The sequence below is a fragment of the Lynx rufus genome, unplaced genomic scaffold, assembly GCF_022079265.1.
Source record: "Lynx rufus isolate CCGP_SWC_20201006 ecotype Redwood Valley unplaced genomic scaffold, mLynRuf1.p SCAF_4, whole genome shotgun sequence".
NCBI lineage: Eukaryota > Metazoa > Chordata > Mammalia > Carnivora > Felidae > Lynx > Lynx rufus.
The window spans coordinates 11,204,771-11,214,936 of record NW_025814856.1 but is presented as its reverse complement, the minus strand read 5'-3'; the positions used below and the strand labels follow the sequence as shown (position 1 = coordinate 11,214,936).

Genomic DNA, 10,166 nt, shown 5'->3' with positions numbered 1-10,166 from the left:
GGGTTTTTTTCTGGGGGGAGGGAGGGGAGAGGTATAGTACTGCTTTGTCTAGGACCCCCAGGATAATGTTGAAGAGAAATCCATAACTATAGAAATCCATACATTGTTCCCAAGCTAAAATGGAATGTTCTCAATGCCACACTGTGAAATATGATATTTATAGTAAGACTTTACATAGATCTCACTTCTAGATTCAGACATTTCTGTTCTACCACAAGTTTGCTGAGTTTCTTTCTGAATCGTGTTTACCTTATACAAGTTACTATGAATTGCATTGACTAATTTAAAATTTTATGTGGAATGTTCCTGTAGGCACAAATTAGACAGAATAAATGATGAACTCCTGTGTCTCAAGGTTTAATAATTATAAACACTCGACCAATTGAGTTTCTTACAATCTTCCCCCTTATTTGGTTTATCATTTTAGTTTTTTTAATTTTTTTTAACATTTATTTATTTTTGAGACAGAGAGAGACAGAGCATGAACGGGGGAGGGGCAGAGAGAGAGGGAGACACAGAATCGGAAGCAGGCTCCAGGCTCTGAGCCATTAGCCCAGAGCCCGACGCGGGGCTCGAACTCACGGACTGCGAGATCGTGACCTGGCTGAAGTCGGACGCATAACCGACTGAGCCACCCAGGCACCCCTGGTTTATCATTTTAAAGAAAATCCCACAGAGTACACAAATGTACCCCTATGTATTACCCATGTTCGTGTTAGTATAGATTACTAACATATAGTGATATATCTCTATCTATCTATCTATCTATCTATTTATCTATTCATCCATCCACCATCTGTCTATGCCATGCCATTAGCACACCTAACAAATAAATAAAAATGCCTTAATGTTTCCTGATATACAATCCATACTCAAATATTGTGATTTTTTTCAAGCTTTTTCTAATAAAAATCCAAACATGGTATACACATTGAGTTACGTCATTAAGACTCTTTTATTTTTTTATATGAGATTCAAATTTTATTTGTGTTTTTAATTAATATGAAATTTATTGTCAAATTGGTTTCCATACACCACCCAGTGCTCCTCCCAACAGGTGCCCTCCTCAATGCCCATCACCCACTTTCCCCTCCCTCCCACCCCCCATCAACTCTCAGTTTATTCTCAGTTAAGACTCTTTTATTTTATCTATTTATATTTTATTTTATCATATCTAATAATATGACATTTGCCTTTCTGTCATTTTTTTTTCAAAACTAGATTATTTGTCTTGTAGAATGTCCTACACGATATATTTTGCTCATTGTTTCATCCTGGTGTTATTATACATGTACCCCAACAAAATTTAGAAGTAAGGGAAAGAAAGGGAGACAACGCTACCAAGAGGACTAGGGCTTTCAGGAGACCCCCTTTTCTGCAGCCAAGCTGGGGAATTGTTATGAGGTCACATATCAAGACAATCTTTCCCAAGACTGAAGACAGAGGAAAGGGAGCATCTCAGCAGACTTGTGGCTTCTCACATATCCAATGATACCAATGCGCATAGCATGTAGTAGAGGACCAAGAGCCAGAACCCATCAGGAAGGCACAGTCATAGTGAGAAGATCTGGTATCACGCCAGTTGCTGTGAAAACAAATACAAGGATCAGCCCGGTCCCTTAACCACAGTGCTGGGCAAGCCACACTCAGCCATGCCCAGATGAGCTCACCAACAAGATCCCAGAAGAGAATAAGGCTACTGGCAAAGGTCTTTCCTTGGGGATATGTGAGTAATCCTAAAAGTAAAATATCCTAACCATATATTACAGCACTGTGTTTACATGAAGGAAATATTTACATTGGGAGCTTTATCATTATCTGTTGTGTGGGGCCATCCTGGGCACTGTAGGACATTGAGTGGCATGGCTGGTCTCTACCCACTCTCCATTGTGACAACCAAAAATATTGCAGTGCCAGTTGTCTCTAGGAAGAAACCACCACCTTTTGAGCACCACTGTTTTATAATAATCATCTGTTTTATAATAATAATCTTGAATTATAAATGAAACAAATGAGGCCAAACCGGACAAATGACTTAACATCCCTGGATCTCTGAGATTAAGTTTGAGAACATGATGCATTTGAATGTCTGGTGTATAACAGGTGACAAGTCTGTCAAATGATCCCATACTCTCTTTCCTAAACATTTCTTGAAATCCTTATAACACTCACTCACTCATTCATTCCAATATAGTTCATTGTGCACCTGCTGTGTACCAAGCCCTGTACTGGAAACTGGAGACACACCCATGTGTTGGAAGTCTGCTCCGCCCTAAAGTAGCAGCCTGTCTGATGGGCAAGACATACATAGGCAAAGGAAGATCATAATTAACACAGCTACAAAACTCTACATAGGGTATGACTGGGATATTAAGGGAGTTGGATTAATTCACGCTGGGCACAGGATGGGTTCTTCTATGAAGCTTGACACGAGCCAGTGAAAGATGTTCCAGATAGATGACACGGCAGGAACAAAAGCATAAAGATAAGATACAAGACAATATCCAAAAAGATGAGTCATTTACCACATAGCTGTGGCAAGGGGGTGGAGAGCCCTTGGGAGTGTAGGAGATGCGGGTATAAAGATGAATTGGCACCCACTATGTGGGAATTGAAAGGTGCCATCTGAAGATTCTAGGTTACCCATGTGGCACTGAGGAATCGGGTGTTTCCAAAAAGTATATCAAGGGCGTGTTTTAGGAAGATGGCCCCTTGAACTTGACTAGAGCATGGGTTGATGAAGGTAAGACTAAGTACAGGATATACAGCAATTGTCCTGACCTGAGCTGAGGCAGAAGCAGTGGAAGTGAAAGAGAGCAGATGTACTCAAGATGGTCCAGGAGGCTTAGCGTGTGGTTCTGGTCAAGTGTGTAGACACGAAAAAAGTTCAAAAACAGATGATGACCAGAATGTGAGGTCATTGAATCATACGTGGAGGGGTTAGGACTGGATCCCCTGGGCAGTGATTCCTTGGGTGTGTTCTATAGGACACTAGAAGCTCCAGATATATCCAGATGAGCTGGGTCTCTCAGTAAGCTTGGTACATCACACACTGTCTACTCCCTCCTTAGAGTGTACAATTCTCTTCAATGTATTAAAGGCACTGAGACTTCCTACAATAAAGAACTTCCTATTTAATGTTGTTTAATTACGGTTTTTACACACACACACACACACACACACACATCTGCAGCTAACAAAATAGCAATAAGCATGACAACTGGAAATATGACAGGAAGTTTGGTTCAGGCCAAAATCAGACCCTTGAGGCAATTTGAGAATCTGTGGGAAGAGGTCTTCAAGATTCAATGGGACAGACAAGCTCAGGTGTTCTGAGTCCAACAGAGACACTCACATGAAGGTAGGGACTGAGCCATCTTGCCACTTGTGAATGCCCTTTGGGTATTGTTTCCTGAGGCCAATCCAGTAGCCATTATTTTCCTTTGGACTCAGGAATTTCTGCATGAGAAGAAGGCAAAGTAAGTCAGGAAAGACTACATCCAGAGGTGAGAATGGCAGTGGAAGCAGTCCATGAAAGGGACTAAGACCTAGGGGACCCCATGGGCAAGGATGTCCTCCAATGTCGCCGTTGAACACAGTGGCTTAAAGCTCCAGGTAGATGACCATTTCCACCATTATTATGACCTGTGTAATTAGCAAATTCTGGACACTTACGGTCCTCAGGCTTTTCATTTGTAAAATGGGGGTAACAATGGCAAGTGCCTTCCAGGATTTTCTGAAACTTCAATGAGGGAAGAAGAGCCCAGTATGGCTCCTAGATGAGCACTGCCTGGTTAAAGGGTAGATAGGATTATTCAAGGGCATGGTTAACAGGGTGAGGAATCTGGATAATACTCCATAGAAAATGTTGTGGCAATCAGTTGGATTCCACTGACAAACATTGAGTCTGCTGAACCATACTGAGTGTGTCCAATCTGGTTCCAGGCAGTATGGATCAAGAATGAGTCAGAACCACCCCTAGCCAGGAAGTTCTCCATGTGCAAGGAGAGATGAACCAGGGATCTGGCAGCATAGTCCAGTATTAAGGAAGAGGGGGTGGGAAGGATGTTGAAGGACCAAGTTTGATCTGATGAAGAACAGGTAGGAGCTGTCCAGGTAGATAGAAGGAAGCATTCCAGACAGAAGGGCCACCATGAAGAATCATTCAGAAGCAGGACTGAATACTGGGCAACGCGGCATGCTGAAACAGCGGAAGGACATTATGAAGGACAGAATGCAGGATTTGCACTGGATTCTACAGGGAACAAGGACATGAGATTGCAATGACTTGACGGGTCTCCAGAGCACCCCTCCCTGCTTCTCACCTGCTCTGCTTGGCTGTTGATGATGACCAGGTGAGCACCCTTCTCTGTACAGTGATCCTTGGCTTTGAACCAGCTCAGTACTTGTGTGGAAAATTGATAGCAGGAGCCCTGAAATGCCGTCCAGTTTTCATGGCAGGGCTCGCAGGAGGATTCTGGAGAAGGGGAGGGACATCAGCTCTGTTGAGGCTACAGGCTGCACTGGCCTCCAGAGGTGAAACGATCCAAACCTGTTCATCCGTGCCTCTTTGCCAAAATGAGCACAGTAGCTTCCCATGTGTTCATGCAAGAGCCGGGCCTTACCAGATGGCAGAGTGATACATGCAAGGGGCCTCACACTTTATGTTGGCATCCACCTTGACAGAGGATCGATTAAAACAACCCAACACCCGCTCACGTGTTATAAGAACCACTACCATCAGCAGTGCTGAAGACAACAGCAGTCCTCTTCCAACTCCCAGTTCCCACCACCCAGCCCACCCTGCCTCCTTACCGTTGCCTGCCCGCACAGCTTCCGTTTGCCGGAATACCTCTCCCCACACGATGTCCCGCTCGTGCCCAGCATCTGCCAGACCCTGCACAACTAAGAGGCCCACAGAGAAAGGCGGATCAAGACCTGGTGGTGCGTGTGGGAAGGAAGCCCTCTGTTTCGTTCAGCACTCACATTGGATGTCCATTTGCTTGAGGTCTTCCTGCATCTTGTTGGAGAACAGCAGTACTAGGAGAGACACGTGCTGATGTGCTCTAGACATTTCAGCACCCGGTTCTTTTCCCACTCCCCAAACTGCAGGCTAAGACGAGGAGGGCAGGTTCCCTCTAAAATCATGAAGTCCAGCAATGCAGTCCAGCCACCCCCTTACTGACCCATCTCTGCCCCAGCCCTGTAGGGCCTGCTTCTCAAGACTCGGTCCATGTGATCACCCATTTCCCACTGGCTCACCACCTTACCCTCAGCCAGGACCACACCTAGGATGAGGTCGAGTAGAAGCAGCATCAGAGTCATTGCCAGGCAGAAAAACTTCCAGGGGTCATCCTGGGGCAGCCTTTGGTCCCTCTGTGCTGCGGGGAATGCGGCAAGTATGAGGCAGTGCACATGGTCTGCCAGGATCATGCCAGGAACGTGGAGGGATGAGGGATGGGCCTGAACCATGCCCTGGAGTGGAAAGCAAGGAGCAGTCGCTGGTACTGAGGGCACCTACTCCTGCCCTGGGCCTCTTGACTCACCCGGTTTCCCCTGGATGGGCGGATACTTTCCTTCCATGGTGTGAGGTCCTGTGCCTGTGTTCACCTGTGGCTGCAGCTCCTTCTGGTCTAGCTACCCACAGCCCTTCTGGTTATTGTTGAAGACACGCCCATCCTATACTAGGAAATGCCACACCCCACGTAAACCATCAGATGTTTCCTTCCTGGCTCAGTGAGGCCCCCAAGGTCTCTAGATGGCTTATCACCAATTCACGCCACCGGGAGATGGCATTAGCATCTTGGAAAAGGTGTTCTGTCCCAAGTATTCTCTGCAGCTGTCATTTCTCTCTTGGTCTGGGGGACAGTAGCCGCCCCAGAAATCTGCTTCGAAGTTTGTGGTGCATTTGCACCTTCAGGCTTCTGGTTCCATTTGTTTCAAAAAATCCCCCATTTTCTCAGAGATAAAATTGTAGTAATTTCAGCACTGGAGTTACGTTTATGCTCTCCCAGAGCACGTGGCCACTCCTTTCCCCACACGTTGGCTTTGTGACGTTACATCTTAAATGGAGAATGCGATGGGTAAGAAGAGGCAAGCTCATGTTGATGGAGAGGCTTCTATTTACCAAACCCACTGTTAGGAAACGTTCGTACATCATGCCATTTCACGTGTCTTTTTCTCTCTGAGTGCCATTATGATTTTTCTCCTTTTCTTTGGTTTTCAGCAGGTTGCCTAGTGTGTGTGTGTGTGTGTGTGTGTGTGTGTGTGTCTCCATATGCTGTTTGGAATTCACCCAGCTAGAATTTTCTGAGTTCCTTCAATCTGTGCTTTGTTTATCTTTCATGATTTTTATAAAGTTTTCAGAGCCCCACACCTCCTACTCATTTACTCTGATGACATGTAATACACTCCCCTAACCTATCAACCTCAGTTTCCCTATTTATAAACTGGGAATAAGTATCCCCCACCAATCAGGGATGTTCTCTGCTTAGAGATCATGGTATCTGGTGATTCACAAGCCTCCCATACATACAGCTACGGGTATTTTGAGAGGCACAGTAATACTCCTAGACTTGGCCAAGCAGGACGCCTACCTGGGTCCTGAACAAGAGGGGGCCCTCAGTTTCAAGAGAATTCTTTGAGGGAAGTCCTCCTCTGCTATCCGGGGTCAGACAAGACTGTCAGTGGCTTCCAGAAAGAACACTCCAGGACCTCAGGACCACAGTGAGTTCAAGTGGGTCTTGGCCATAGGAAAGAATTGTCTCAAACTTTTCACTCCCCTCTGGTGCCTGTCACCTTCCAGGGACAACCCTGGTCCCCATGTCTATTTTGGGGGGCACTCTTAAACCTCAAACACCACAAAAACACTACATCCATGAGTTTTATTACAGGATGTTCAACTCCAGACTTGAGAACTGCACTCTGGCCAGTGGGAGTGGCTCGGTCAATAAACTCCACACCAGGCATCTATTGAGTCTCTACCAAGTGCCAGCAACTATTACAGGCTCTGGGGACACAGAGATATATCGCATCCAGTCCCAGACCCAGCAAGGATGAGCCATCGTGCTCTGGGGCAAGGCTGTGAGGGCGACATCTGCTGGTCACCGTGGGAAATGTGGTCCCTGGCGCTGGAAGGATGAAAAAGGCCTTCTCTGGGCTGATAGCAGAGGGAGGGGAATTCCTGCCAGAGGGACGGAGACCAGTAATGTAGAGAATGGGACACTGTGTGGTTGGGTTACGTCCACATGCTGGGTGAGCTTGGGGGAGATAAGCTATGGGCCTGAAAGCTGGACAATGGGGTTTGGAATGGATCCTGCAAAGGACAGGACATGCCCCTGCACTGTCTTGGAGAAGGGCCCTAAGGCCCACCTGTCCCCACCTGTTATGTTTGACCACTGGTAGTGACTAGGTGAGCACCCTCCTGTGCAAGGGAGACTTACCTGATTCCAGAAAAGTTGTCTGAGGAAAAGTAGTAGCAGGAGCCCCCAAACACAGGCCAGGCATTCATCTGGGCTCACAGGTGGATTCTGGAGAAAGGGCAGGTTCCCCTAAGGGCTGAATATTGGACATGTCTCCTTCAATTCTACCACCCTCATTTTGCATCTCTAGGCTAAAATGAGATGGGAGCATTTTCAATTTCTTGAATGTACCAGACTCTCACCCCAGGTCCCACCACATCCCTCATGCCTCCCTCCCATCTGCCTCAACTAATTGGTCTCAGATCACCTGCCACCTCCTCCAGGAAGCCTTTCCTGATTACCCCACTCCTGGCTGGGTCTGGTGCCTCTCTGACTCCTCGCTTCCCCTGAGATCCCCTATCATACAGTGTTGTCCTTACCTGGTTATGGGTCGCTGTCTCCCATGACACTGTGACATCATGAGGGCAGGGACAGTGCCTCACTGGTTCCGTGCTGTGTTCCCAACATCAAAAATGATTCCTGCACATAGTAAATGTTCAATAAAAATGCATTAAAGAAAACAGTGAAGGAAGGCATGCAGTGAGTGCTGTGAGACCCCACAGTGCAGGCGGCAAAGGAGGGACGTGCCACCTGAGCTGAACTCTGAAGGATGAAAAGTCTCCCGCACATGGTGCCAGGGACGGAACGGCAGGCAGAGGAACCAGCAGAGCCAAGGCATGGAGAAGTGTCCAGAACGAGCTCAGAGGAGGCTGGGGAGTCAGACTGGAGCCAAAATGTGAAGGGACTTGGAGGCACCGCAGGACCGCCCCTCTAGGGCCCAGGAGGAGAGAGTGGGCTGGCAGGAGGTGCCAGCCTGGACTGAGGTCCAGCCAACACTCTCCTCTAAGCTCTATCCCACTGGGACAGCAGAAGAGCCAGAATGTGGGGGATTTTCTGGCACAACTCAAATCGGGAAAGGCATCAGAGAAACACACGGTCAACCAAGAAATGAGCTCAGGACGAAGGAGAAATCTCTTTTATTGCTGCTTCTGGATGGCCAGAGAGGTCAGGACACCAGGCTAACATCGCACACGGGAGTCAATACCAAGCCCCAGGAGGAGTGGAGGCCAAGGTCTCAGCTCAGCTGCAGCTTGCAGCCCTGCCTGGAGAGGGCGCTGTGGCCCCGGACAAGTGGTTTGGCCTCTCTGGGCCTCACCTGCTCTTCTGTGAAATGGGCTGAATGAGGATAAGAGACACCATGTGTGCAGAGCTTGGCACCCAGTAGGTGCTTGGTCGACATGAGCCCCTCTCCCCGCTCAGCGCCCATTTCAAATGTTTTCTTGAACGATGGGCACCCTGCTTTCGTTTGTCTCACAGGTATTTCCTGCGCACCTGCTGTGTGCCCGGCAGTGAGTGTGTGGCCACCGGAGATAAACGGCCAATAACCAAAGTCGCTTTGAGCCACAGCCTTGCAGCTCTGCTCAGCCGTTCTCCGGGACAGGCCCGTGCATTTCTGGGTCTCGCCAGCGGGTCTGACCAGGGGTGACCGACAAGCACTGTTCAAGTGGCTCTGTCGCCCAGACGACCATCAGCCCTTGCTGGCGCCAGAGCCTTTGCTCACAGCTGCAGACGGAGAGGTGGCTCAGACCCAGCCTGTCCCCAAGAGTAGCGCCCTGCACCTGCTTCCCTCCACCGCGCCCCTGTGTCTTCCACCTGAGCCCAGACACAAGTACAGGACGGCGCCCTCTAGTGTTGGTGGTGAGTTCACTGTCAGTGGCTTTCCTTCCTGGCTCTTTGTACCTCGATGGCTCTCAGGGAGGTCGGGGGGCTGTGGCGTCCTGGGAGTCGGTTGTATCTTCACGGCATTTATCTCCCAGATTTGAATGACCTCAGCGCTCGCTTGTCTCCCCCTCCTGTCCAGTTGCTCTTAGAGGTGGAGCTCGGGTCCAGTCACTTTCCATCTGTAGCACAAACCAGGGACACCGTGAGTGTTTATAGGACAAAACTCCCACTGCGGATTGCCCAGTTAAGTCAAGCTGAAGAAGTCTTCAAATCCTTGGTCATCGTCTTGCTTAAGAAGTCCCCCCTCATCCCCTCACGGTGCATGGCGGGAGGAAGCCTCATGCTTGATCTTCTCTTTGATAACTGGGTAAAGTCGGAACAGGGCACACCAGCTGCTTAGTTTGATAAGCATGTCCGGCCTCAGTACCCAAAGACTGTGCACGAGGTAACTCTTATCTCCAGCTCAGAGGAAGTCCAGCCCCAGCCAGCATGTGTCCAACAGCTGCATATGCAATGCCTGAGCCCTTCGCCAGGGAGCCCACCGTGACTGACATACCTGCTCCTGTGAACATTACAGTAGAAGGGCGAGGGTGGATGATGGATAACTGAATGTAGACGAGAGGGTGAGGAGTTTGAGGGAAGGAAGGCGGTTGGCTGTAGGAGCCCAAATACCAATCCACAGAGAGTAGGGAGGGTACAGGTGGGCATAGGGGGGCGGGTTCATGGATAAAGTGACATTTCAGCTGCGACATTTGTTCCAGGGGCAGAGTGAGAGGAAAGGGTACACCAGGCCGAAGGAGCAGCATGTCCAAAGGACCTGAGGCAAAAAGATGATTGTCCATCCAAGGAACAGAGTAAGGCCGACATGACAGAGTCTTGGGCAGCAAGAGGGGTGAGTGGCTCAAAATGGCCTAAAATGGCAGGTGGGGATCAGATTACAGAGTGCGTTACCCCATAACCCCAACAGGCATTAGACGACACACA

The 10,166-nt window shown here is 48.5% G+C and overlaps 1 protein-coding gene and 1 long non-coding RNA gene across 5 annotated transcripts; both read right to left on the bottom strand.

Annotated features, from left to right (window-relative positions):
* Positions 1 to 1,106: 1,106 nt before the first annotated feature.
* LOC124524183 (C-type lectin domain family 4 member G-like) lies at positions 1,107 to 5,644 on the bottom strand. 4 transcript variants are annotated; one of them, XM_047096266.1, is made up of 7 exons: positions 5,547 to 5,644; positions 5,271 to 5,381; positions 4,987 to 5,040; positions 4,816 to 4,905; positions 4,326 to 4,477; positions 3,356 to 3,459; positions 1,107 to 1,585 (listed from the first exon to the last, which is right to left on the bottom strand). In XM_047096266.1, the coding sequence occupies exons 1-7, from the start codon at positions 5,581 to 5,583 to the stop codon at positions 1,459 to 1,461; spliced, it is 675 nt and encodes a 224-aa protein (XP_046952222.1). In that variant the 5' UTR covers positions 5,584 to 5,644; the 3' UTR covers positions 1,107 to 1,458. The 4 variants fall into 4 exon arrangements, with proteins under 4 accessions (XP_046952222.1, XP_046952224.1, XP_046952223.1 ...); XM_047096268.1 differs by having other exon boundaries at positions 5,271 to 5,376; positions 5,547 to 5,633; XM_047096267.1 differs by lacking the exon at positions 4,987 to 5,040.
* A 1,804-nt stretch (positions 5,645 to 7,448) lies between these two features.
* LOC124524185 (uncharacterized) lies at positions 7,449 to 9,642 on the bottom strand. The gene is made up of 3 exons (XR_006965170.1): positions 9,201 to 9,642; positions 7,841 to 7,940; positions 7,449 to 7,612 (listed from the first exon to the last, which is right to left on the bottom strand). It is a non-coding gene; the product is annotated as an uncharacterized LOC124524185 (long non-coding RNA).
* Between the last annotated feature and the right edge of the window lie 524 nt (positions 9,643 to 10,166).